The sequence below is a fragment of the Euprymna scolopes genome, chromosome 30 (genome assembly GCF_053919585.1).
Source record: "Euprymna scolopes isolate OS-2025 chromosome 30, ASM5391958v1, whole genome shotgun sequence".
In the NCBI taxonomy this organism is placed as follows: domain Eukaryota; kingdom Metazoa; phylum Mollusca; class Cephalopoda; order Sepiida; family Sepiolidae; genus Euprymna; species Euprymna scolopes.
The window spans coordinates 21,170,430-21,193,982 of NC_136511.1; the positions used below are offsets into that span (position 1 = coordinate 21,170,430).

At 32.7% G+C, this 23,553-nt stretch overlaps 1 protein-coding gene across 1 annotated transcript; it reads right to left on the reverse strand.

Moving 5' to 3' along the window:
• Positions 1–1,232: 1,232 nt before the first annotated feature.
• Positions 1,233–6,779, reverse strand: LOC145254586 (uncharacterized). Its single transcript, XM_080113192.1, has 2 exons — positions 6,757–6,779; positions 1,233–3,806 (listed from the first exon to the last, which is right to left on the reverse strand). The coding sequence occupies exon 2, from the start codon at positions 3,804–3,806 to the stop codon at positions 2,148–2,150; it is 1,659 nt and encodes a 552-aa protein (XP_079969318.1). The 5' UTR covers positions 6,757–6,779; the 3' UTR covers positions 1,233–2,147.
• Positions 6,780–23,553: the final 16,774 nt, after the last annotated feature.

Genomic DNA, 23,553 nt, shown 5'->3' on the forward strand with positions numbered 1-23,553 from the left:
GTGTGTGTGAGGCGGTTTATCTCAGCCTACAGGTAACCCACCTAGGCAAGTTTCGTACCGAAATGAAGCTTATGACCCAGTGGATGTTTTAGTAATAATACCTATATTTAGTATACGGAAATGCAAAAAACATGCAAAAAATAAAATGAAAAAAATAACGCTTTACTAAATGTTTTATTTACTGGATATTTTTCCGGTACAAGGACCCAAGTTTGCCCACCACAATATTACATTAAATAGTTACGTCCTGTGTTAGCTTTCGAAGAGAAAGCTCGATTTTTCTTACAAATATTTTATTAGTATAATTTTAAGTTTCTCAACCGATTAGGCTCCTTTATATTCACACTGCATTTTCTCCAGCTAGTCTTTTCCTTACTTGAATTAGTCACATCAATTTTTAATCTGCTGTTACATAAGGGCTGTCCCCTGTTCATGTAAGTATAAAAATAGAGAGATTAGTTAAAATGAAAATAAGAGAAAGCAGAAATCGAAACCTGGGCATAAGTTTTAAAGAACAATAGGTTTAAATGGAATGTCTAGTTAATTCGGATGAAATAAATAAATAAACTATTCAATTGTTAAAAGAATGTGGATAATAAAATATGGGTTAAATAAATTAGCTATGTAGGTTGAATTCCTTTGTGGAAACAACACAAGAAAAATAGGTTATTGGGAAATCAATGTCGGAAACGTGCAAAGTCGCACATGTTGAAACACGTGAATTTTGCTCACGTGGCCGGGATGCATGGATTTCTCAATATAGGAAGTGGGAGTAGTTGGTCGCAGAGCCAGTCAGGGGAGACTGTCAGGGGAGACGGTCAGTGAGAAAACTCAGAGACAGGCGGACGTCTGAAGCGAGACGTCACTTCAGAAACTAAAATGTGAAACCGAGTTCTTAATGAGGAAATCACGACCGGTCGTAAGGAAATAAATTCATCATGTGTTTTGTGATAAAGCTCATCTTTGTGTTTGTGATTTCTACAAAAAGGTAAATTGTATTATTATATGTCCGTTATAAAATGTCATTACAACAACATCTAAGATACAACATCATATGTAATAAGACAAGAACTCTCACTAAGACTCATATCTTTACTAATAAGAACTCACGTAACATACGCGCACAAGTGGTATCGTCTAATACTACTAATAATAACTATATAACACTGCCACGTAAGAATATATTTTTTTAAAGTGTCTACCTATAACGAAATACGAATAAGCGCAATTTGTAAAATATAAAAATGGATCTTGGGGGAAAAAAAACTATCGTTTTAAAAAGTTTTGAAATCGCAAAAATATATAAAAAGTTTAAAAAATCGAAACAAAGGTAGAAAGTATTACAGCTTCCTGGAAACACCAGGTCCGCGCAGCTGGTATAAATATTCTTTTTCGAATTATATGATTGTAATTAATCGAAATTTTCAAAAATAGAGTAAAAAGACAGGTGTGCGTTTGTTAGACGTCACGAATTCTTTAAAGTCGAGAGCAACCCTAGACAGCAATTATTTTAGGATAAAATTAAACCATGGGTTTGAAATTTAAATAAAATTAAACATCTCAGAATAGGCACAAAGCCACGTAAAAATATTCTGAAGTAATAAATTTAACTGAATATGAATGTAACAGGTCAATTTCTGCAAAATCAAACACATGAACCAACTATTAAATTAGGAATTTTGGTTTCGGTCAAGTTCGAAAAAAAATAAAATAAAATATAAAATGAAAAAAAATGGGAATGATGTTTCATAAATATGATCCTTTGGTTATATTTTGATATGCCGTTTCCATTGTATTTATGAATAAATAGTGCAGTAAGACATTGTAAAAGTGGTTTATAAACTATAAAATGTATGGCTTATAAGTTCAAAAGACGAAGATTATGCCGACGCTTTTTGAACAAGAGTCGGCTAATTTTTGATTTGTTAAAAGGTAATCGTTTTATGGAACAGTTTTTGATGTTTGTTAGATTCTTATAATTTCAAATCACTTGGATAAATAGGTATCTCTGTGCTGACGAGTTCATAAAAGCGAGGAAAATTATGCTAACGTTTTAAGTTCAGTAAGGCTTTTACCAGAATTCGTTATTTGGGCGATTTCTTAAAAGGCAATTGTTTCAGTTTAAACGTTTTGATTCTTGTGAAAAGTCAGCAACTTTTCATAATACCCTTGTCTTTCATCATAATTAGAGGAGACACACCGAATATATTAGTTGCATTAATATTGCCTCCAGCATCGATTAACAAGTTTACCAGACGTAACAGGTCAGGGTCTTCTGCTGGTCGAAACAAGACAATGTGTAACGGTGTGTTTCCTAGGATGTCCGTGCAGTTCACATCATCCGAACAATCAACAATAAAGGAAATCACAGAAACGTCAGCTCTTTTATCGAGCGATATATGAAGCAACGTTGTTGGATACGGATTAGAATGCCACGCCATTATGTCCGAAATGTACTTACAATTCACTATGTCGTGTATCGGTTGTTCAAATTTACTCAGCGCCGTTAGAAAAAGTAGTATCCGAGTAATAAGTCGTATATAAACGATACGGTAAAATGATTTCTCGCTGCTGAGCAACTCATCCCATTTAAACCTTTTCATAGAATTTGTTAGTATTTTCAATTTATGTAAAAGACCAGGAATATCTGAGGGATCACAGTAGAAGTGTCGGTTAAGCAACATACCGAAATATTCAATAGCTTTATGGAGAGAAGAAACATGTCCATAATGAGGCAAATGTGGAAATTCTTCGAATTCAGCGAGTATCTTAATAGCTTGGTAAAAGTCATTGTGGAAGACGGGGTGCTGGGAAATGAGCACAAATGCATCACGGAGGAGCTCGCCTGACGGGGAAAGCAAACGGATAAAAACTATTAATGCCTGGATATAGATGTCGGCATCATGGCTCTTAAGCAAATCGAGTTCTGCTTCGGAACTAAATTCAAACCCTAGTCTTGTCTTAAGTTTCTGGAATTTATCTGAAACGCCAAAGAAGTTTTCAGTGCGGATTCTTAATGCCTTCCTCCAGCATTGAAAACCTTTCTCGAATTCCGATTGAAATACTATAAATTTTGCACCGCATAACTCCAAAGCTCGAACATAATCTTTTAAATGGAAAACCCTATAATTCAACAAACAATGCTCAGCATTCTTCTTCTCATTCAAGATGGCCAGGCACAATGCATTCTCTTCAGAATCGTTAATTACTCTTGGGTTTATGCAATCTGACAGTAGGGTTTTTATCGAGCCAATTTCTCCAGAGGCTGACGCCCTGAAAAAAAATTCTGTGTATTTTACGTTCTTATTGGCCACCAAGTAATTTAAAATCGGTAGTCTTGGGATGTCCTTCATCGATTCAACTACATTGGTGCAAGTACTCAAAATTGTAAATAGAGACAAATATTCATTTTTTAAAACGTAGTCAGCACATTTTATGGTCTCAGGTGTATCTGCGGCAAATGCTCCACGTCTTATCAAGAAAGTTAGCATAGGAATGTCTAGCTTATTAGCGGATACCCGCAAGGGAGATAACCACGTGTTACCTTGAGGGTAACGCTCAGAAATATCAGCTTCACATTCGTCCAAGAGATATTTCACGATGTCTCGAAAGCCGAGCTCGCATGCAAGTCCGAGAAGGGTTTTATTGAAGAAAATTTGGCAGACAATTAACTGACGATTATGTAAAGTTAAAGGGTTGAGAATGGAACGTATTCCACACAGATTATTCTCCTTGATTAAGTAGTAAATTGAAAGTCCGTCTCGTAAATTAAATCCACGTACTTCATCTTCCACATTCTCAGCCATCTGAAAAAAAAATTACGATAGTATTTTAAAATACGTTCATGTCAGCTTTCAACATTTTCTATCGTACTTTTCATAACATTTTGACCGGTACACTCGTATAAACTATTAGCCAAATTAACTTATGGCCTTTTGCCTCGAGTTATAACACCTTTGTTGTATTTCAACATCGTATAATCTTAGTAAAACTTATGTTGGCCTCAAGTGATGACCTTTGAATAAAACATTAAGATTATTTTTTTTTTAAATTACTGAAACATTTACAGACTTGGCAGGTATAAGAAATACGAGCCGAAGATAATGCAATGTTGACTTAAACATCTGTAGACTTTAAACATGTTATATTAAAAAAAATAAACCCCAATTTTAAATTTGCAGATTTAAACCAGTGGGTTTGTATTACTGTACACAGATTCGAAAAAGTAATCAAATATAACAAATAAATGTTAACAAAAGTTACTTTTCTACCTAACTGGATATATTTTTCGTGTTTTTATTCAACGTAACATGTTTATTCAGCTCGAAAAGCATACAGTGTTTACCGATGTATTGGACAATTCAAGATGGCGCTCGACTCTTTAACACGGCAAGTTTAGGAAAAGATGTTATCTCTTCTCTTCTCTATATAAATAAAATGAACTCATTTTTCCGTCTGATTTTGACATTAACAGGATTAAAAATCAAGATATTTCATGCAAATATATGCACAAACGGCAGAACAATATCTGAGGTGTGTTCTAGGCTTATTTCTCAAATTCCTCGATAATCTTAGATTTCTATACTTTTTCTGCTGAGAAGTCACGGCCAAAATCGGTAAAGATCAATGGAAGTGGTAACATTTTCTCTAATAAATTCCTCCTCCCCCTGCCACCACTTAACACCGTTTGGGGATCGTTCACAAGGAACAGTTAAGAGAACACCGGTTTGGCTTCGTAGTTCTTTCATGTGAAGTTATTTAAAATCACTAAACTAAGCTGCAGTGCTCTGTGGCGTAGTGGTTAGCGTGCTGGACAATTCACATTATATTTTCACGTTCGCGCCGACCTACCGTAGTCTTTTTTTTTCCTAAACAACTGGAATGGACTTTTCTTGGTGGCCGAACTGTTAACGTTGCAGATGTTTTTTTTCCCCCCACTTTATTTTCCTACTTTTACTCATGACTCCGGGTTTGATCCTACCATAACATTTTTTAAACCCCCCCCGTCACGGAAACAAACACTCGGGCAACGCCGGGTACCCCCGCTAGTAAATAATAAACTAGACCAAATACTGTTAAAAACTCGCTCAATACATGTTACCGTGACCTGACATATTCGGTGTTTTTTTAATAGTATTTGTCTAGTTTATTACTTATAACACCTTTTCCCAAACTTACCATGTTAAAGAGTGTCGGGCGCCATTTCGAATTTTCCAATACATCGGTAAACACTGCATGTTTTTCAAGCTGAATAAACATGCTACATTGAATAAAAACAATGTATCCTGTTTGGTAGAAAACTTATCTTGCCTTTGATAATATTTGTTATATTTGTTTTGACAACTTTTTCGAATCTATGTGTACAGTAATACAAACCCAAACCAGTCACTAATATAACACTACACACTGAGGGAAAAGTCTAAAATAAAGTCAGTTCTTGTCTTGACAGAAACTCAGGTTGCTTGATTAACGTACTTAACTACGTATAAAAAGAGAGCCAGCAAGATATTTTGCTGACCTTATTCGTACATAAACCTGGTTTGTTTAATCCAGAGCGAATTACACCTGAAGAGGTCGATCATCGAGAATTTCTAATCGTTAAATACATTAAAAAAAAAAAAAAAAAAACACTTTCTGATCAGGTGTATAGCACCTAAAAAAATGCCATAACTGAAACAGTGAAAAAGAAAAAGCTGGCAGCCACAACATTGAAGATTTTAAATGTAAAGTGTTTGAATGTGTGGTAAAATGCACTGGGGACCACCCGAAGATCAACCCTTAAGTTTTATGTTCAACTGTTTATAGGTGTATACTGGTCTGCAAACAAATATCAGTTTAAATTCCTGCTGACAAGAGTAGCGTGCAATAGTAACACCGTAAAAAATCCAATGCTTTCTATAAGAACTTCTGTGCAATGGTCGCCATCTTTTTCTTTTAAGGAAAAGGGGGTTTTGGTATATATATATATATATATATATATATAATATACCTAAATAAGCGAGAAAGAAAACGATTTTTGTAAAATTCGCCGTTCTGAATATGGGTGAGGTAGAGTTTATATTCCAACAGCCGCTCTTAACATGGGAAGGTTGAAGGTGTCTATTTTCTGCTACAATAACTGCAAGTGTCTGCGCATGCGTACCACCTTCACCGTCGTACATAAAAAGGCGACCAGATATAACTAGTAACCACGGGCTAGTGAAGGTTTTGTGTAAATAATTTGTGTCAGCGACGAAATAAAGTGGTATGTGTTCGCAGATCCGAATACACCTGTAAACAGTGGGATATAAAAGTAAACTTAAGGTAAATCTTCGTGTGGCCCCCGGTGCACTTTCGAATTTGTAAAGTTCGAAATGTATACGATTGTCCGAATGAATATTTACGAGAACTTATAAGCTAAAATATGCTAAAGTAAGAGTGTTGGAGATAAAGGTTGATCTAATATGTACATTATAAAGATAAAATATTCGCCCCAAAGAAGGGGCCTCATGTGAAGAGAAATGAAATGAATTAAAGGATAGACATTATTCCTGTGAATTCCTAGCAAGAATTAAAATTTCAGATAGACTTAAATGTATTGGCAATAATATTGTTTGCAAAAACAAATCAATTAAACTTCGGGTAAGTATTTTCTCACATTCGTGCGTGAAGAGTTCATATATTTTCTGAAATTTCTTACGTTCACATATCAGCAGCCAATAAAACATTAATGACTAACGAAACTCTAGTGATTGTTAAGAATTCCAATTACATTACCTTTCCTCTCCCTTTCTGTTTCGTTTTTGGTGTGAAAAATAACTGAACAGTGGTTCTATTTTATAGTTTTAAAACCAGTGCCTGCTGGGAATATTTACATTTCTAAATTCCATACAATAAATGTAGAATACTGGTAAAGGGGGTTAAACAAGATAGGTTTTATTATTTCTGGTCACATTTATAAACAGAGGGGATAGAAGTTCGCGTTCATTACGAGTAACAGTTGCTAATTTTTTGTGACATTAAAATATATTTTTCCAAAACAACTGGAACACGCACCTTACGGCCGATATTAGTTCAGTTATTCTTTGATATGAAATATAAACTTGATAAAAAATAGTGTTTGAAACGTTTATCTACAATTCATAAGTAAAAAAAATATGTTCATTGCACATTGCTATCCACTCTAAATTCCGCAATTCATATATTATCACCATAATAGCGTTTCGCGGTCCTTGGTATGACCTTAAACTATATTCGATGGGGATGCCTTAGCTTGCGAGCTTTGGGGAGTGTGAAGCCACCCTTTAATTGCCATTGGTCCCGGTCTATTCTGACTCTGAGTTGTAGTACCTGTTAGCGTCTTAACTATGAGTTAAATAGAAAATGATTTGATTAAAATATGTTCTATTAAAAATTGTTCTTCTAAATCCCTGGATTCGGCATTAAATCACCTGAAAAGGGTGATATGCCGTACAACAACTAACCAAAAAACCATAGCGTTTCAGTCGATCTCGAGATTCATCGTTGAGCAATGTCTGAGGCATCTCTCAATTTTTTATCAGAGCATGTCTTGCACATGGACAATCTTAGGCGATTTCAGCAATGGTCTGCACTTCGGTGCCTCAGAGACATCGTACGTCTCTATTTGTGTAGGTTCTTCCTTATTTTATCTTATATGCGTGTTACCAATTTTTGCAGAGAAGTTGAGAGTCTGTAAGGAGAACTTCTAATGCCGGTACGGTTTCGGTGTTATCGTTTTCAACGGACTTATTCCGCTAACGCAGGCGGGTAGACACTGATGTTGTTTTCCTCGAGACGTGTGACAATAGTGAAGCACTTTCGGGATGGTTGTCGCTGCGGCACGTCTTGCTACCTTAATATGTAATTTCTTGTCTTCTTATAATTCTCTGCTCATGCAATCGCTTCTCAGCGATTTTGCTGCAGAGTGGTTCAAAAAGAATCTGTACACGGATGGCAGGTTTGTCGATTACAGGTTTCTGGTGATTGTCCTATATAGCTTACTGAACGGTCTCAGATATTGATCTTTCAAGCATTAGCTGAATAATTCCTTTCCGCTGTAGAGTATTCTGCGGTCGAGAAGAATAGCGATTTTATATTGTAACTATAAGAGATAATATAATGTGCGTGTATAATCTAATGTACAAGATGTCTTTAATAAATTGCTGCTAGTGCACTTACTGATTCGCGCTGTTTTTTAAATCCTATTTCCAAGTTTAATTAAAGTTGTATGATATATTTTTTATTCAATTGTAAGGTTAAAGTATACAATAGGTACAAAACACCCTCCCCTCCCCATGTTAAGAATGGCTTTTAAAATAATAACGTAATTATTTCAGCAGGGATCGATAAGTGCACGAGTACCAATAAGTTTCCATGTTCGTATAGGAGCTTTCCTTGATAGTACACACATGAAACTATAACCCCTTCCGAAATAATCTCCTCTGGCTGTAATGCATTGCTGTAGTATTCCAAGAAATTCGGGAAGGACCCATGAGCGTCCTTTTGTGTAAGCGTGTCAAGGATCCTCGTCAAACCTCTTTAATCTCCTCAATTGTGTCATGACGACAGCTTCTTAGGTTTCCCTTGAGCTTAGGCAGTAACCGAAATAAACAGGGAGCTGGGTATGGACTAAAGGTAAGGCGAGGAGCTATCTTGATGCCAAATTTTATCAAAGTCTGCGACAAAGATGAGGTTTTGGACTGGTGCATTCGTGCAAATCTTTCTAATCTTCAGTTCCCCGCGAATAATGTTGTGTACAGTTCCCACACTGACATCAAATTGTCTCCTTACTGTTCACAGTAGTCTTCGTCCATAAAATTCAGTATTTTGCTAATCCACTCCTGTACCCCATGCCCTCAGTCACAGCAGAAATGAACTTCCCAGACAAGTTCCTTAAACTTAAACTCCAAAACTAAAACATTACCGACATACAAAGCACCCCCTCCCACCTTTCCCCCTTGTTCTCTTCCTCTTTTTCCGCTCTTCTCGCACCCCTCCCCTGACATCATTCACTCTTTCATCCCATCATAACGAACATTTCTGTAAAAGTTAAGGAAGCTACAGACGGCAAAAAAAAAAAAAGACGGCCGAGTAGCTGAAACAATACTGTAACTTAACAGAAAGATACGGTAATAAAAAATAAAACGCATAGTTGCTCTACAACAGTATTGGGCACTTTCTTTAGTTTTTATTAATTATCATTTCTACTATATATATATATATATATATATATATATATATATATATATATATAGAGAGAGAGAGAGAGAGAGAGAGAGAGAGAGCAATGCGTAAGAGGAAGTGAGCGAGTTCAATTCCACAAGAGGAGACTTATCTAGATAATGTCAAGCTCAACACTTATTATTGGAGTCTTATACAATAAGACAACAAGAGTATGAAATGAAGTCACAAAACGATTCATTGGTAGATATAGAATGGATCATTTATTGAATAATGGAATACAAGCAACATTTGGGGTATATACGGGACTCTTTATGTCAGGGCATTTCGAAGCTTTATGCTACTCATCAGAAGAGTAGAAAAGGTGCTAGATAGCATGGGGAAGATGAGGCGTCTAGCGTAGGGTTCATTAAGGGAAAAAAAGATTAAGAGGAATTATAGAATATTAGGGGAACCTTTATTGAATTCTAAATAAATAAAGGAGAAGCTTGTAATATATAGTATAGAATAATAGGACCCCCCACTTGTCTGTATCCCCTTTTTTACACATTCCCTTGTAATTATTATTAAAATTGTTATCAGTATTATTATTAGTAGTAGTTGTGGTGGTGAAAGCGGAGGTAGTGGTAGTAATATTGTTATCAATATTATTATTATCATTAGTATTATTGTCTTGTTTTTACCGCTATTATTATTATTATTATTATTATTATTATTATTATTATTATTATTATTATTATTATTATTATTTTTACTATTTTTTTATTATAGTCTTCATTTTAATTCCTGTTATTATAATCCCCGTTATTATCACTTTAAAGAAATGCATTTCAGCTTCCAGCTAATGCCGGTTACCAGGAGAGAAAACGCACCATTCACGGCCTTCCTCTTTTTAGACTTGTATATAAAAGTGTTTATAATGTTCTTCTTTGCCGGGTATTTCCTTTCATCTCCCAGTAAATGTTGAGTCGTCAGGAGAGAATACATGCCATTCCTGGACCTTTCTCGCAAGGTTTTTTTTTTTTCGAGTATCGCCCGCCTCACTTTTTTAATAATCTAATGTTTACTGGAATAAAAAACTGAAATGAAAAATTAAGATGCATGGAGTATTGCTGACACATACGAGGTGGTGTATCTACAACTTTTTTCTAACTATTTTGCAGAGTCAAAAAAAAAAAAGAAGAAGATTAGCAAAGCTAATAAATCTTGCTATATTAGCCACACTACATTTTTTGCTCGTCCCTTCAGTGTTGCATCCCCTAATAGAATATGCTCTGATGAACTCATGGCATGTGTCTTATATCGACGTAGACACTCACGACTAACTAGAGCAGCAGCCAAATCTTACCCCTTCATTGTTTCAATCTGCTCTAATAGTGTTTCACTTGAATTGCTACACTTTGGAATTTCTTCTGCATTTCCTGACTGTAATAAGTTGCAGAGATTTAAGAATCCGTGTACAGACAAGTTGCTGCTCAACTTCTCACAATCCCGTTAGAAGCGCCTTATGTTCTAAGTTTCAATATACATTGTAAAAGTGAAAAATAGTAAAGCAGGGAATGTATTATACAATTCTTCATCTCTTATGTTGGTTAAATAATTCTGCAGTATATTGTCTTGCAGAACAATTGATAATCTATATTATTATTGCATTTTCTTGTTCCAAATTTTTGGCAAACTTCCTTAATTAACACCGATTATAAAGACGTCATTGATATGCGTATAATTTGGTAGTATTTCTGCTTCTATTTGCCTTCTACCTTGTTCCTTATAGTTCGTTGTTGTACATTTTGTTTATATTTATCTACAGGTAATAATGATAGTGTTCGCTGCCGTCTAGGTAATTTCCCCTTGAATTTAAATCGCAATAAGTCTTAGTGTCTCAGTATTTAAAGCACCTCAGTTTTAGTATTTGAAAAATGTCAACTATTTAGATTATTATTTCAGTCACAAATCACTATTTCTTTGATCAAATTGTCCTTTCTCATATATATATATTTATATATATATATATATGCATATATATATATATATATATTGGGGGATAGAAGGGACTCTTTACGCAAGTATAAGTATATATGTGTGTACGTGCGCTCGCCTCGCACTCCTCCCCTGTTAAATCTTTCACTCTTTCATCCCATAACAACGAACATTTCTGTAAAAGTCTGAGGAAGCTATCGACGGCCAAAAAAAAAAGGCCGGGTAGCTGAAACAATAATGTAACTTAACAGAAAGATACGGTAATAAAAATTAAAACGTGTATATATATATATACATATATATATATATATATATATATACATATATATACATATATATACATATTTAGTAATGTGATTGATATTTAAATATCAAATTATAATTAAATCAAAAATCTGTTTAATAAGAAGGAACAACAACAAAATCAATTATTTGTACGATCGTTTCGGAAAACAATGTTTTTATTGTGGTAGACATCAAGTTAAAGACAATAATTATTACATATAGTTTTTTATTAAACAAGGTTTCCTCATCAGCAAATAAATATTGGAAAGGGTTTTTATTAAATGTAGAAGATACCATAAATAAAGCTAGCATTAAAGTAAGGCGGGGTAATCTGGAAAAAATTAAAATAAAGGTATGGATTTAAAACTTGATAAGAAAGTTAATATGAGTTAGGTATAGAAATACAATAGAGTAAAATGATAAATATAAATTTGGTTTACGTACAATATTATACATACATACACATAAAAATACATACATGCATATATATGAAAAAATATCCAACATATATATATACATAGATATACATATATATGCATAAAAACATACATACACATATTTAGCTTTTAATTTTTCGCCTTTTGAAATCAGCAACTATGGTTAAAGTACTCATATAGATGCTTGCTATAGCTTTCCAGCTTATGAAATGATAAATTTTCAAAAAGGACGCTTACGTAGTAATTTATTTCCGTTAACGTACTTTTGATTAACGGACGCCCAAATTAAGAATTAGAAAGAAATAGTAGGATAATGTTATTTGTATAATTAGATAATTTAAGAGGGATAATTAGGCATATTTCTTTAATGTAAGGGAGATAATTAGGCATATTTCTTTAATGTAAGGGAGATAATTAGTTTAACTTAATTTATTACGGAATAATAAACAAAAAATTGTAATATATTTTTACTAATAAGTAATTTTTAATGATTTAAGGTGGTTTATATTTATTAAATTTAAACCAACGTTTATGACTGCATGTGAATATTAGTCCCTCTTTTGTATTTAATAGGGTGGTTGCATTTTTTACATCTTCATATTTCAAAATTTTTAGGGTCTCTTTTTATATAGGGCACAGAATTTATCTCCTGTTTTATATGGTTTGCAAGATTCAATTACTTGCCATTTTAACTTGAAAGGAATATTGTTATTCTTGAGTTGCCAATTATACTTGGATAGAGTAGTTTGGTTTGGCAGAGAGTTATTTTTAAAAGAATATTTGTGCGTTGAAATTCTATGTTTTATTAGGCCAGATGTGGAACCAAAGTATATTGCCTCTTGTTTATTGTGATTATTTTGCGTAAGGTCTGGTGCTGGATTATTATATGGTGGGTTGGGTTGTAATTGATCGGTAGATTGGTTAAATTTGGTTTCATTATTTAATAGATTCATGTAGATTTGGGGTTTTTATACTGTGCAGCTATAGATTTCATTTTTAATTTTACATGTGCCTTGTAAGGGACATTTATATTTTCTTCTACAGTTACAGTCTGCTATATTTTGTAAAGTTGTATTTTGTAGCTTATTAATTTTCTTGCTATTAGAATTATTTTTTTTGATGAAGGTTAGGCATAGTAGAGTAAGAGACTTTGATTGTATTCTTATTGAAAATTTTATTATATCTATGGGGGGGGCTTTAAGGCGCTCATCTAATATTTTAAAAAATTCTCTGGCTATGTTTTTGACTAGGTTTTTTGGAATATGGAGGATTGAACCATAGGGTCTCCTTATGCCTATTCCTACGTTTAAGGGTTTTGGTTTGTTGCTTATTTATATTATTATCTAATATTTTTGGTTTGGTTTTATCTTTTTTTGTCCCTTGGTCATTTTTCTTAACTCACATCCGGGAAGACATTGCCATATTATACGTTATTACGCTCTTAATGGGTTTATTTTCTATGCAGTTTATGTTTCTATCATTTTTATTTATGAATTTAATTTGCGAAATGTATCCCGAGTTTTTAAGGGCTTCATTGTACTATTTTTCATTTTTGATAAATATGGATTTAGTAGAAGACAGTCAAGAAATTCTTAAAGCGATATTGGGAACTATTGATTTTAATATTGATTTAGGGTGGTTTGATTCATTGTGGACATATAGTAGAGATTGGTTAGGTTTTTGATATGGTTCAAAGGAAGAATTCTCAAGATTTTAGGTTATGTCTAAGAAATTAACAATTTTTTTTTATTAGGGTACATTTTTTTATTCTAAGTCCATAATTTTTAAATAATTTATATAGAGCTTTAATTGCTTTTTCGTAATTATTATTCGTAGAGTTAGTTACGAAAAGTGCACCATCTCTGTATAGTCCTCCTTCAAGTTTGAACTGTTTGTGGAGTATACAATGGATTTCATTTAAAAGGAAAAGGCCAACTAGATCGGTGACCCATAGCCGAATCTGTAGAGCCCATTAAAATGTTGAAGTGGTTAGGGGTATTTTTCCTGGTCCAATACTTATTATCAAAGGTAATTCAATACTCTCTAGCTAAAAGTATTACTTTAATTTCGTCTTGGGTTATATTAGTTAATTTTCGTGCCATTAATAGAGATTTATTTAGTAGGATAGGTGATATAGATTGGTAATATGATTCAATATCTAAACAAAGAAATTTAACGTTATTCTTATTTTGAATGTTAGAAAACCAGTCGATTACTTGGTTGCAAGATTGCCATAGTGGGTATTTTATTATAGATTTAATTTTGGGGACAATTCTATCTAATATGTTTTTACTAACCAGTCCTATATCTGATTTTGAGGGACAAATGAGTCTAATAGTAGGGTTAGTATGAAAGCTGTGTTTGTGGTCTTTTAAAGTAAATCTCGGGGTACCTGGTACCGTTATTTCCGTGTATTTATCTATTTTAAGTTTATTTAAAATGTTTTTTGCGTTATCATTTATTCTATTAAGTGTTAATTTATTTGTTGTTTTGTAATTTTTATTAAGTTCCTTATATATTAGATTTTTATACTGTATATAGTCCATTGTGTAAAAATTCCTAGTTTTATCCGCCGGTACTATCAGTTTATTTTGGTGGCTTTTAGAAATAGATTTTGAAAATTTATTTATTTTTTTAAGGGTTGGAGTGACATATTTTTTGTTTTTCTTAAATTTTATATTTTTAATCAGGTTGATCAAATCATTTTCAAATTTATCAGTGTCTTTGTTCCTTTTAGGGTTTTTATATGTTTTTAGTCTGTAGTATTTGGCTGCTTTTCTCTGTTCATTGTCCTTTCTGAGGTTGGTTTCTTCCATTTCTCCAGGTTGGTGATATATTGGTTCTATGGTATCATTTTGGTGATTATCGAAATGGTAGGCTTTCCATCTCAAGTTCCGTATAAATATATTTATACTTGTAATTAAGCTGGTTATAAAGGTGTCTTTAGAAGGTATGGGGATACATATGGTTGATAATTGCAAGTCCTTCTTATGAAACATATCTATAATTACGTATATAAACTCGACCTGTTATAGGGAGCTAATAATTTAAAGGAGATTAGAACAATAGTCTAAAGAGCAGAGTGTATTTTAATGTAATTGTAAAAGTACTAGTCTAATTAAAATACAGGGAAAGTAAAAATGCCCTTTGTAATTTAGATATATAATAAGCTCAATAGGTAAATATCCTAGAGCTAATTTAATATTTAGTAATGTGATTGATAATTTAAAAATCAAATTAGAATTAAATTAAAAATCCGTATTAATCATATTAACTTTCTTATCAAGTTTTAAATCCGTACCTTTATTTTAATTTTTTCCAGATACATCCGCCTTACTTTAATGCTAGCTTTATTTATGGTGTCTTTTATATTTAATAAAAACCCTTTCCAATATTTGCTGATGAAGAAACCTTGTTTAATAAAAACTATATGTAATAATTATTGTCTTTAACTTGATGTCTACCACAATAAAAACATTGTTTTCCGAAACGATCGTACAAATAATTGATTTTGTTGTTGTTCCTTCTTATGAAACGGATTTTTAATTTAATTATAATTTGATTTTTTAATTATCAATCACATTACTAAATATTAAATTAGCTCTAGGATATTTACCTATTGAGCGTATTATATATCTAAATTACAACGAACAGTTTTTCTTTCCCTGTATTTTAATTAAACTAGTAATTTTACTATTACATTAAAATACACTTTGCTCTTTAGACTATTGCTCTAATCTCCTTTAAATTTATATATATATATATATATATATATATATATATATATATATATATATATATATATATAAGTGGAAATGTTTCTCTGTGTGTGTACATTTCCCTACCAAATATCTCTGTCGATTTCCGGTCTAGAGACACGAGATTTAGCATAAGAATTATTGAGATCTGGGAGAATTTTTTAAATCAGTTTTTAGCCAGCAATTTATCTGTCAAGGGACCAAAATTCAACGATTTTACGTTTGAAAACTCTACCAAACTCCTCCGCCAATTTTTGGTTGAAACACTGGAAATTTTAAATATAAACGCTGACATGGGTAAACATTTTTAAGTCGATTTGAGGCTGAAAAATAAATTTAAAAAAATGACGGTGTAAACATCTGAAATTTTACATTACGTGTATCCAGACAAAGGAAAAGCTTTTTATTTGGTTTTAGTCGAACATTTGAGCTGCCAAGAGGATAACGTTTTAAAAAAATTGACATTGTCTGTGTCTAGCAAACTACTCAGCTAATTTTGGGTCTAAATATTTGTTATTTATACATAATAGGTATTCTGACATTCGGAAAACATTTTAATCAGTTTTTGGTAGAATATTTAGCTGCCAAAATGTCAAAGTTGATGAGTTAACCTTAGCAGATTCTACCAAAGTCCTTCACTATTTTTTGTTCTAAACACTTGAAATTTTAGATGTAGGTAAATTGGCAATTTAATTTCAAGCCAAAGTAATAAATCTAAATAGGTGAAATTGGGGTCAGTACATATATACCGCAATTTTGGGTGTCTTCGGTCCAAATTCGGCAAAGTATGATTGTAATGTTTTTAAATAAAGTACATACAACATTTCTGCTGGTATTGAATTATAAAGGAAGTGTGCAGGAACACGTAAAACAAAGGAGTTGTGTGAAATATTTTGGGCTTATTAATTGTTGGCAGATATTCTACGTGGCCAATGTCATCCTGCCATGGGGAGACTTTGGCCTATCCAATATTAAAGCAAGAGTGCACACATTGATTATAGTATATATTTGGAAATTACCTAACGCTCTATAACTGTATATTTATTAACAAACCACAAGCTTTAGTGAATCTGCACAAATTAAACATGTGCTTATTTGAAACCAACCATTTTCATTCAAAAATGTCGAAAATGTCCCGTCTGTCTGTTAGTTTAGCATGCTTGGATATTGTCCATTCGTCTTCGCTTGGTTCTGTATGACTGGTAACAATATTTGTGGCCGAATCTGATGAGAAAGCAACAATCTTAAATATTGGAACAGCTGCTGGAGAACTGGGAGCTGGCACTATTTACCCCCGCGAAATATCTGAGGATAGAGACTTGCTGTCACGGGGAACATCTCTGCTATCCCTTGGCTGTTGCTGCAGGCTTTGTTGAAATGCTATTTCCCGGAGTAATTTCTATTTCTTTCGCTTGGCGTTGGTTGTTCCAAATTTTTCTCAATATCGAAGTCTTTTGAGCTCCGAAAGAAAGGCCTTACTGATTGACTCCAACAGATCAGATGGAATTAGTGGTATTCGTTTCAGAACATGACTCTCATCAAGAGGAAATATTCCACATTTCTCTAAGCCACTAGCAGATATTCTTGGTTTGTTAATTTTTCTTCCCTGAGGTTTTTCAAAAGTATAGGGAACGAGTGTTTTTAAATAATTCTTAGAGTTTTTTAGCTACATTCTTGGTCCCGTTGAGAAGCCGTCTCCTGACCACCTTTATTTGTGATGAGAAAGCAGTGGCTGACACAGGTGTTGAATTTGGTGGAACGCAAATGTAAGTGAATACCATTCTTTTCACATCATCTTAGAATTTCTTCACAGAAGTGTGATGACAAGTTGTCACCAATGAGGACCTTTTTTCCATGTAGATTTATACATGTATATATGTGCCACAAAGTCAAACCAATCTGTGAAAGTGATGTTGTCGAACTATCCAGATTAGGAACGTCTATAGTGAATCTTTTCTGACCTACTATCAGTTTATGTTGACCAGAGATTGTTTACCTTGTACACAACGTACAATGGCAGTGTTTGTCCTGTTGCTGTTCTTGCTAGCATCAGACTCGTGGAACTTTTTGCACTTTTTGTACTGTACACAATTATTTCTGGATACCAAACAAGAGATGAGTTCAGTTCTAACGTCTTCCTCCTTGTACTGGTCGATATGATCTTGGAAGTTTGCTGACTGAAAAACAGAAATAATCATTGCCCTTTTTAACAGGCAAATAAACTTTAAACGATTAAATATCTTGTCAAAATAAAATATACAATTTTAAATGTTATGCAGAACTCTGGTCGTAATAGTCATCTCACACATGTCCGTGCACTGTGGAGTGATTCTGGCCAGTTCCCTAATCTCAGTAAAAATGTGTTTTATCATATTAATTAAATTACTAGCAGAACCCGTGGAAATTCCACGGTAGTTAAAATCTTTTAAAACGCATCAATAAGAAATTCCGGGTGTGTATTACTGTACACATAGATTCGAAAAAGTTGTCAAAAAACAAATATATAACAAATAAATGTTATCAAAGGCAAAATAAGTTACTTTTCTACCAAACTGGATATATTTTTCGTGTTTTTATTCAATGTAACATGTTTATTCAGCTCGAAAAGCATACAGTGTTTACCGATGTATTGGAAAATTCAAAATGACGTCCGACACTCTCTTTAACACGATAAGCTCAGGAAAAGATGTTATAAATAATAAACTATACAAAATGCTGTTAGAAACTCGCTCAATATATGTTACCGTGACATATGTTGACATATATTCGGTGTTTTTTAAATAGTATTTTGTCTAGTTTATTATTTATAACACCTTTTTCCAAACTTACTATGTACAAGAGAGTATCGGGCGCCATTTTGAATTTTCCAATACATCGGAAACACTGTATGCTTTTCGAGCTGAATAAACATGTTACATTGAATGAAAACCAAAAAAAATATATCCAGTTTTGTAGAAAAGTAACTTATCTTGCTTTTGATAACATTTATTTGTTATATGTTTGTTTTTGACAACTTTTTCGAATCTATGTGTACAGTAATACAAACCCGAAATTCCTTATTGTTATATTACTAAAAAGAACGTATGGAAGCAAGTAGAACAAATAAAGAACTTTACTTAACCCTTTTATTGATGCCCAATGCGATCGTAACTGATGCGGTTCATATTGTCAGGAAGTGCTGGTGATGATTGAGGCGGTGACAGGGACGTCGATCAGCTACTTGGAGTGAGAATAATGGTCAGTCAGCAGGTTCTGGAGAGTCAGACTGTGAATTTAAAAAAAACTGTGTGACATTGTTGACATCGATTTTGTGAAAGTTCTGATGACCACAAGTTGTTTAATATTTCAGGACATTTTGGATTACATGTATAGGTAAGGAATAGGTCTGGCTTTCCATATTTACAGAAAACTGCCATTGCATCTTGATACAGTTGTTGAAGATTCCTAGGACTTCCTGTAAATGAAGATAGTAGAATAACTGGTACTCCAGAATCGCCATCTTCATTCCTTGCTAAATGATCCTATAAGCAAGAATATTGAGCAGCTCTTGGTTAACTTTGATAGCTTTTAATGAAGTAACCGTCAACTTTTACATATGCAATAGAATTTTCTATTTATTTTGAATTTTATTAAATGAAGATTTGGAAATTCACTAATATTTTTAAGTCGAATTATTGATATAGATTTCAATTAATGCATCACAACTTCATGATAATATAAATAGAACACTTTGAATTTTTTGTACAAAAGTTTTTTCCATAAAAACATTGTAATCTGTTATAATATTGAGAATCTTGTGTATTACATGCATATAAAATGAAGTGTTTCTGTAAATCTTACGAAGTACAGTTAAATTTTGATTTTTCGATAATCAAAATGACGTGAGGTAGGTTGTACCTATCAAATTTATATCAATGTTATATAATTAAGTAAAGTTAAACTGTACACTACTTTTTCATCAAAATATGAATTTTAAATATAAGGAAAGCAATTTAAAAAATTTTTTTTTCCAAAATCATATTTCCATCCAAGTTAATTTTTAGATTCCATAGCTGTTCCTGATTGTTTTCATAACACTTCACGGTAAACAATATACTTAGTATATGTTACACCACGCTTTCATCCCTGATTATCATTTCTATGCAGTTGCATTACCTTAAATTTCACACTGTGCTTAGATCGAGCTCTTGAACATGCCACATACAGTTGACCATGAGAAAATACAGGTTGTTGAAGATATATACCAACCTTATCCAAAGTTTGGCTTTGTGCTTTATTGATGGTCAGTGAATATGCTAATCGTATTGCAAACTGTATCCGATGAAATGCAAACGGAACATTTGTATCACTTGACTTTAACTTAATTCTTGGAATGATAACTGTGGAACCTCTATTAGATTCATTAATTAAAATAGCAATGATGCTGTTTTGATGACATTCTTTTATTTTCATATTAGTTCCATTACAAAGTCCTTGATTTATGGATAAATTTTGCAGTCACATTACTATTGCCCCTATTTTCACATTAAGTCGGCGAGGTAACATTCCAGATGGAGTTAATGAATTTATGAACTCGATAGGATAATTTTGAAGTTCAGCATCATCATCGGAGATGTAATCTGTACTTAAATATGTATTTATGCCCCCGGGAAGATTATTTAGAATTTCTACATTTACTGTTAAACATTCTGTATTTTTTTGGAGTCATGATGATTCTATTTTCCATTTCTTGGGGGCTACAATCGAATATTTCTGAGATTAGAGAAGCATTACATACCGAATCAGCAGGGACATCTATGGCATCTACAGGAACGTCATTAAGACTGCTGGTTAGTGTACCATTACCAAGATGAAAGAGCCATCTAGAAAACTCCTCTTCATTTATGTTAGTTCTGACGTTTTGTGTTAGTTGTAATTGACTGAAATGATGCCACAATGGGCATCTTTTAAGACAGGTGTCTATAATAGATGTAGGTGATCCATGTGGTACTACTGGCAAAATTTGCCTGAAGTCACCTCCAAGTATGAGAAATTTTCCACCAAATATTTTATCGTTACCCATTATATCTTGTAAACATCTATCTATAGCAAGCAGTGCGTGATTAGGTATCATAGAGGTTTCGTCTATGATGAATACCTTTACCTTTCTAAAAAAAGAAGCATGCTGTGATAAAGGAGAAACGTTACAGACACCGGTTTCTGTCAGAGGTACAGGTAGCTTGAATATACTGTGGAGTGTTTTCCCTGAAGTTAGTAGCATTGCAGCAATGCCGCAGTGGCGGTTACAGTACTGCTGGAGGTGAAGTAATCATATAACATGTTGAATAAAAAGGTTTTTCCTGATCCGGCTGGGGCATCTAAATAGAAGCAATTGTTGTGTGGGGCTTCTTTTTCAGTTGCCATGACAGCCTTGATTATAGTATTAAAGACCTCTAATTGTTCATTGTTTAACAATTCAACATTAGGCCCGTTTGTATTTCGAGTCATATTATCTATTGGAGGATCACCTGTTGGTTCAGGTAACCCCATTGCCTGGCAAGAAGAACCATGCTCATTAAATATTGCTTTTTATCAAATGAATAACTGGGGGATATGTATATACACTGGCCCCCGCCCTTTGTGGCCCGGGCGACACGATCAAAGTATAGTATCTGTTCCGACAGATACTGCAAGCACAGACTATTCTGAAACTTTACCTAACAATGTAAAAAAATAAGGGAAAAATATATGTATGAACAATAAATATTTCTTCAGTTAAATAAATTATACTGTAAATCTTTAAATAAGGAATAAATATTTAAACCATAATTATTGAAACAGTATTTTACTGCATAAAAAACGGTTATGGGGAGAAGGGTTAACTATTTTGAACCTTCACCTAAATAGCGATTTAATGAAAAAAAATTTAATGATCTTGTATCTTTTTTTTGTATAATTTGTTTTAAAACAAAAAAAACAAAACTTTGATACCGCTATTGTAAGAATCATGCCGAAAGCCATTCTTAATATGGGGAGGGGGGTTAACTATTCTGAAACTTCACCTAACAATGTAATAAAAATAATGGAAAAAATATATGTATGAACAATAAATATTTCTTCAGTTAAATAAAATATACTGAAAATCTTGGTTATCCATGCGCTCCGCACTTCTTTATTTACATTGGAAGTGACGTCACACAAATCTTATAATACGGATGGCTACAATTGTAAAACTAACTTGTTTTATTTTTCTTTCATTTTGAGCTTCTTTTTTCTCCCGTTTGTTTTTGTTTTCTACAATTAATAAACCAGTTTACAAGTAAATTCAATCTTGGAAACTAGTTTGCCGTAATTTTAAACGTTATTTTCATTTTCAGCGACCCCGAAAGCCTATAAGAGTGGTAATTTTAAAGGAATTTTCGAGGGTGGAGTAATTCTTCATATTTACCTTTTTTTTAATTGAATTGTTGTTAGGTGAAAGTACAGAATAGTTACAATACATCCTCCCTTCCCCATGTTAAATAATAGGTTTCTAAATAATAGCGTTAAAAAATAGCTCGGGTCGTAAAGTGCAGGACAGCAAGAGTACCTATAAAAGGTAACGCCGGATCGAAAAAAGAGCTCAAAATGAAAATAAAATAAATTCCCCGCTCCAAATAAGAAATGGGAGAAAAAAAAAGTTAAATTCTCCGCTGTGTTAGTACTTAAAAACTAAAACAAATTCTCAAAATGAAAAGAAATGTTAGATTCTCCGCTCAAATATCAATATAACAAATGGGAGAGAAAAGAAAATTAAATTCGCTAAAACAAATTATTTTTTACTTGTAAACTGGTTTATTAATTGTAGAAAACAAAAACAAACGGGAGAAAAAAGGGGCTTAAAAAGTAAAGAAAAATAAAACAAATTATTTTTTACTTGTAAACTGGTTTATCAATTGTAGAAAACAAATACAAACGGGAGAAAAAACGGGCTTAAAAAGTAAAGAAAAATAAAACAAATTATTTTTTACTTGAAAACTGGTTTATTAATTGTAGAAAACAAAAACAAACGGGAGAAAAAAGGGGCTTAAAAAGTAAAGAAAAATAAAACAAATTATGTTTTACTTGTAAACTGGTTTATTAATAGTAGAAAACAAAAACAAACGGGAGAAAAAAGGGGCTTAAAAAGTAAAGAAAAATAAAACAAATTAGTTTTTACTTGTAAACTGGTTTATCAATTGTAGAAAACAAAAACAAACGGGAGAAAAAAGGGGCTTAAAAAGTAAAGAAAAATAAAACAAATTAGTTTTTACTTGTAAACTGGTTTATTAATAGTAGAAAACAAAAACAAACGGGAGAAAAAAGGGGCTTAAAAAGTAAAGAAAAATAAAACAAATTATTTTTACAATTGTAGCCATCCGTATTATAAGATTTGTGTGACGTCACTTCCAATGTAAATAAAGAAGTGCGGAGCGTCAGGATAACCAAAATCTTTAAATAGGAAATAAATATTTCTTTAAATAAATTAAATCGTAAGTAATGAAACAAAGTGTTTTATTTCATATTAAAAAAAAAATTGTTGTGTCCATTTTTTATAGTATTTAAATATGTATGCCCTGTCGGTGGGCATTAAAAGATGATGAATGCCTGTAAAAGAAGCAAAATAAAACAGAAAAAACATAAATAATAACTATTTAAACAACGTGAAGATGTATAAATGTTACAAAATTACTCGATTCGGCATTAAATAACACGAAAAAAGGATTGATATGCCGTAAAACAAAAACAAAACAGAACAAGACGTAAAATATGTTTTGACGCTGTGTTACTCAGTGTATTTGCGAATGGTGACTTTGGAGATTTATTTAATAAAGTCATTCTTGACTTTTGTAACATTTATTTCTAAACATACGTTTTGTTATGTAAGTCTTGCTCAAAAGTAAATAAAAAAAGAT

Coding starts and splice junctions, on each gene's coding strand:
- LOC145254586 (XM_080113192.1), bottom strand. CDS start 3,806: ATGGCTGAGAATGTGGAAGATGAAGTACGTGGATTTAATTTACGAGAC.